Source organism: Vigna radiata, chromosome 7 (assembly GCF_000741045.1).
Source record: "Vigna radiata var. radiata cultivar VC1973A chromosome 7, Vradiata_ver6, whole genome shotgun sequence".
NCBI classification, from domain to species: Eukaryota; Viridiplantae; Streptophyta; class Magnoliopsida; order Fabales; family Fabaceae; genus Vigna; species Vigna radiata.
In genome coordinates this window covers 6,200,300-6,206,583 of record NC_028357.1, presented here as the reverse complement: position 1 = coordinate 6,206,583, position 6,284 = coordinate 6,200,300, and the positions used below count along the sequence as shown (strand labels likewise).

Here is a 6,284-nt window from a genome sequence, read left to right as displayed (position 1 = left end):
CCATGTAGGAAAACATTATCTACATCTAGTTGATGTAGATGCCAATTCTTTGCGGCAGCAATGGCTAGAATCATTCTGATAGTAGTTAGTTTAGCAATAGGTGAAAAAGTGTCTTGAAAATCTATACCTTTTTGCTGAGTATAGCCTTTAGCTATTAAGCGAGCTTTGTATCTTTCTATGTTGCCATCAGCTTTATGCTTAATCTTGTAAACCCACCTGTAACCAATGAAGTTTTTTCCAGGAGGGAGTTGAGTTAAGTGCCAAGTCCCATTATCCTGCAAAGCTTTGAGTTCTTTCTACATAGCTGTAACCCATTCATGATTTTCCTTGGCTTCATTATAAGATTTAGGCTCATTATCAGCAGAAATAGCTAAAGTGTACTTTAGGTGTTTTTCAGACAAAGAGTCATAACACAAAACATTGGAAATAGGATAGGGGGTTTTGTAATTATTCTTAGCATGTAGAGAATCAGGCGAGGAGTGATTAACATGATGGATGTAATCATTTAGATATCCAAGGACCCTTTTTGGTCTAGTGGGTCTTCTAGAGCTGTCACCATTATGACCATTACCAGTGTTGGTGCTAGTGTTTTCTCTGTGATCAGGTACCTGCTCAGTGTTTTTATTCTCCAAAAAATTTTGGGTTCCATTACAGTTAGGACCCTACCAAAAGTCATTAGGAAAAACAGTTTCAATTTCTTTTTTAGCACAATTGTTCTCATTATTCTGTTGGTTTTTGTAGGGAAAAATATTCTCATAGAAAATGACATTCCTGCTTAGGAAAATTTCTCTAGTATTCACATCAAGTACAATATATCCTTTAACCCCATTTTTATATCATAAGAAAACACCTTTCCTAGCTCTAGAATCAAGCTTATGTCTGTTATGCTCTGAAGTAGAAGCAAAACATAGGCAGCCAAAAGTTTTTAAGTTCAAATAAGTGGGAGGATTATTATATATCAAATCGTAGGGAGTTTTACCATTTAGAACAGAAGAAGGAAGCCTATTTATCAAATAGATAGCATGAGAAACAACATAGCACCAATAAGCAGTAGGGATACCAGATTTAAAGAGGAGACTACGAGTTTTATTTAATATGTCTTGATGTTTACGTTCAACAATAGAATTCTGTTGGGATGTCTCTACACAACTCTTTTGATGATCAATACCGTAGGAATCATACATATTAATACAATTAAATTCAGGGCCCCTATTAGATCTAAGACTTTTAACAGTTTTTCCAAACTAGTTTTTGATTTTTAGGATAAAATTCTGTAAAAGCTCTCTAGTTTGTCCTTTATTGTGCATTAGAAAGGCCCACGTATGTCTACTGTAGTCATCAACTATGGTAAGAAAGTATCTATGCCCATGGATAAAAAATATAGAAATGGGTCCCCATATATCAAAACAGTTAGCAGAAACAATGGTGCTCTGGGAAAAAGGCAGTTTATGTTGTTTAGCATAATGACAAATATCACAAACAATTTTAGATGGCATTTGAACATAAGGAAAATTTTTACATATTTGTTCTATGATTTTGTGACCAGGATGTCCCAATCTATAATGCCATAGATCATTACTAACATGTTTACAAGAAAGAACAGTCTTAGGTACATAGTGCTGGGTAAAAACAGGAAATGACTGAAGATAGTAAAGGTCTATGAAAACATTAGCATGCCCAATCATCTTCAAGGTAGAGTTGTCCTGAATCTGGCAAGTCTTAGAAGAAAATGTTAAAATACAATTTAAGTCCTTGTTAGACTTTGTACAAATATAAGATTGAAGGAAAATTCAGGAATGTAGAGAACATTGAAAATGATAAAATTTTCAGAAAATTGGATAGTTCCAGCGTGTTGGGCTATAACCACAAAATTATTAGGAAGTTTAACTGATATGAGTTTAATTTTCTGAAAGGTAATATAATATTTTCTTTCATGGGTCACATGATTAGTGGCCCCAGTGTCAATAATCCAGGAGAAATTACCTTGGTTGTCTCCATGGATGTTTCTCTGAACTTGATTAATGTTGTGGGTATTCTGTGTCTGGGTACCCTATATAAGTTTTAACAGTTTTTGCATCTGTTCAGGAGTAAAGATCTGCATAGAATTACTATGATTTTCCTGTTGGGCATTCTGTGTCTGGGTAAAGGAGGAATCATCTTTGCAAGCATTAACATAACTCCATTCCTTTTGGCCTCTCCTATCCTGACTGTTTTGGTGATCATTCTTCTTGTACCATGGTGGATAGCCATGTTTAGAGTAACATTCATCAATCGTGTGATTCATCTTGTGACAATGGGAACATTGCTTCCCATAATTGGGATTTCTCCCTCTTCCTCTTCCTTGACCACGTGAGCTAGTGCCACGACCTTGACTTTTCCAGTTGGGCTTGTCAGATGTGCTGGCGAGAATTTTGAAAGAATCATTCTGGCCTCCCTTGTCCTGATGTTGCCTTTCTTGCTGTATAAGGAGAGAAAAGACCTTGTTGATGTTGGGAAGTGGCACCATCAGATGTATTTGAGTCTGAACAGTTTGATAAGTGTAATTGGGTCCTTTTAGGAAGCAAATAACGTGTTCAACCTCTCTATACTTTAGAGAGATTTTAGACAGATCACAAGTACATGGGTTCTTGCAGGTGCAACAAGGTATAGGCCTAAGAGATTCTAATTCTTCCCAAAGAATTTTTAAGTCAGTGAAATATTGGCTGATATTTCTTTCTCCTTGCTTAATAGAATGGATACCTTGTAATAAATCTGAAATCTTGAAATAGTCTCCCTTAGAAAACCTATCTTTGAGTTCTTTCCAAAGATCGCTTTCTGCAATGTGGGTTGAAAGGGTCTTGATGATCCAAGACAGAACCATTGTATCACATCTCTCCTGGGCTTCAAATAATTTTTCGGTTCTGGCAGGCTTTTTGATACTGCCATCATTTGATTTAATTTTTGTTTTTGGAGAGTATAGCTCTTTTTAAATTTCTGCTCCAGGATGAGTAATTGGTTTCAGTAAGAACCTGAGAAATGAGAGTAATACCTGGATTTTCAACAAGATGAAGATAATAGGGGCTTGAGGGATTAGTGGTGGGATTTAGGTTATTTTTCGTCATGTCAAGAATGGGTCAAGATGTCAAGAACAACTCAAGAAACAGGTTGCACTACTGATACCATATTGTAGAAAAAGGCCCAATAGCCTTAAGTCGAGAAAAGAAAGGCCCAATAGCCTTTAAACTGAAACCCAATTGTTGAAGGGTCCAACGGAGATAAAAATTATCTCTTCCAAAAGCTCCCAGACTTGTCAGTCTTCGAGAATGAATAGAGAGAGGAAGAGTGTTGAGCATCTTCTTCGTGGTGGAGAGAGAAGGAACGGAAGGCACACCAGAAGTTCTCTGCCGTTGATGAGGGAAGAAGAAAAAGGATAGATCGGAGCAAGAGCAACAAGAAAAGGTAAGAAAAACTTTAACTTCTCATATCTGTGAATGATCAAATGTTTTGTGTGTTACAAACTAAGGGGAAAAACTAACCTTTTAAAGGTTAGTAAAAGGGAACCGGGAAAGACATTTAAAACAAACTATCCTAACAGATTACTACCACAAAATAGTAATCTTAACATAAAACAAATATCAATACTTTCTCCTGTTCATCCATGACTTCTTCCGCTGTTGTCTCTTTTGACCTCTCTTTTCACCATTGCGTTTGACCCGTCCATATATGTTTTTTCTCCCATGGAAAAGATGGGTTTTTGTTAGTTTATTTATAGTCATGGTGACTCTCCAACAATTATCTCTTTATCTAATGGTGACATTCCCCAAGGGCGATTTGTAAGAAGATATTTACATGAAGTAACCTCCCAAATTTGTTGCTCAGGAGGAGTCTTTAGGGTCGGTATTTCGTCTTTTATGTTGTCTTGCAAATCATTAACAATTTGGTGTCACTCGAGTCAGAAGCATGTATTTTCACTAAATCTTGATGGATTATATTAGTAACAAGCTTGGTACATATGTACGTACTAACTTGAGGGGAAATGTTAGATATATTATCTTTATTTTATGTTTATTTTTTATCTTTAGTTAGTTTGTTATTATTGTTTATTTGTATTTTGGACTTAACCCATATTTATTTCTTCTATTATAAACAGAAAACTCTATGTATGTATTTAACACAAGAGATTAATTCCATATATAACTTTTACTATATTTAACAGTATGTCATTTTTATTTCTAGTTTTTTTATTATTTATAATTTTATTCAATATTTAATTTAATAATCCGTAACCTTTTTACTTTAGATATCGAGTAGTAACTTTTTTTACAGCAAGGAAAATAATAATATCAATTGTGTATTAGATAAAATTAGGAAAAGTTAAAAACTAAATAATCAACTGTTAAAAAAAATAGAAACCAAAAATAAGAATAATTAAAATTTAAGACTAAAATTATAAAAAAGAAAACTAGAAACAAAAATAAAGATGTTTTTGGAAAATATAAAAATTAAAAATATAATTAAACTTGTAATTTAATAAGATAAATCATCTTCTAATTTCTAAATTTTAAAATTTTAATTATAAAAACACATTTTTGTTTATTGTTGACCAGCTTTTTGTAAGAAAAATTTCATTGACTATTCATTTCAATTGATCATCACTTAAGATTTTTTAACGTTAGACAATGGAAAATTTTAAATTAAAAAAAATGAGGTTGGATTAAATAGGTGAAAGGTTACAAATACTAATTTATTGATAAATTATTGATAAATTTTAATTATATATAATTGTATTTTTTAAGAATTATTTTTTATATTATAACCCAATCTCCTCTCATAACTGTAAATCAAATAAAATGTTTTATCATATCCTTAAAAAATCCAAGTTATAAATATTTATAAAAATAATATTTTATCAATATATTTATAAACTTTAATATTGAAAATCATGTAAAATTATTCATTGAACAATATACGTATTTTTTTGAATGAGATTCATACATATTTATAATTTTTAATAAATATTAGTTAAATATAAAATGTGTGTCAATAAGTTATTATTATTATTATTTTCACTCTATATATGTTTGATTAACTATTTTGCACCATCACACTCTTATGATTTGTTCAACTAATTTTGAAATAATTTTTTTTATAATTGAATTATTTTTATTTTAAAAGGAAGTTACCGACAAAGTTATCGAATAAATTAATCTTATATCCAAAACAAACTCTTGTTATTTCATTTATTAAAATTTTACATTGGGGGAAGTAATAAATTGCTGCAATATACCCAGTAATGTATTAATTATTTTCTCTATAAAATTACCCAAAAATAGCTATTAACTGCAGTGAATTCATTATGAATAAAAAAAAACAATAAAAATAAATCATTTTAAAATCTCATTAATTAAAAATTTGTCATATAAATTACAATATTAACTACATTATCTGAAATAACTATTTTTTTTAGGGTGTTATAATGGAAAGTCCTAAATCTAAGTGAATTAGAAAGAAAATTTTAATAAAAAAGATAAATTATTTTTTTCCTGATGTTAAAACAAAAATGAAATTATACAGTGGAAATATCAGTATGCAGTGTGTCCATTAATGCTCTAAAAGAGTTCGGAAAATCATTTATTAACTGCTGTAGAATTATTTAATTAAACAATTAAAACAAAAAGTCCAATTAGTAAAGTTAATTATGAAATTAAAACCAAGTCCATTTAATAAAAATAAAATCATTTAATTTTAAAACAAGATGAAACGTTCAGTAGTTTTAATAATTTTAACTTTAGAAAACATTAATAATTTTAAATCTTAAATATTTAATCAATCTAAACTTAGAAATAATTGAATAAATTTTAATTTAAAACATTTAATAATTTAACTTAATTTTTATATTAAACTTAAATTTAAAATTCATTTAATATTTTAAAGTTTCATAAACATGGTATTTTAAATTAGAAAAACATTTAATATGTGAATTAATAAAACTTATGCACCAAAAGAATGTTACCATGTAAAAAGATTTTAATAAAAATTATATGTAAATCTTGATAATGAGTGTTTAAAAAATCATTAAGTGTAGAACATTAATGTACTTTATTGAATACTCCTAATAATTAAAAATAAACATTAACTAATAGCCACACATCTTTAGTAAACTTTTTAATCCTTCAAATATTACTCAAAATAAGATTATAATAAAAGGCCATTGTTAAACCAACCAATCAAGGAGTTAAAAAAATGCATTAAACTTATCAAACAAAATTGGTGCTAATATAATTTATCAAGGGCAATTAAGTCAT

General features: G+C 29.8%; 1 protein-coding gene across 1 annotated transcript; it reads right to left on the bottom strand.

Moving 5' to 3' along the window:
• Positions 1–2,050: 2,050 nt before the first annotated feature.
• LOC106765990 lies at positions 2,051–2,860 on the bottom strand. Its single transcript, XM_014650752.1, has one exon. It carries the CDS (start codon positions 2,858–2,860, stop codon positions 2,051–2,053), a length of 810 nt encoding a protein of 269 aa, XP_014506238.1.
• Between the last annotated feature and the right edge of the window lie 3,424 nt (positions 2,861–6,284).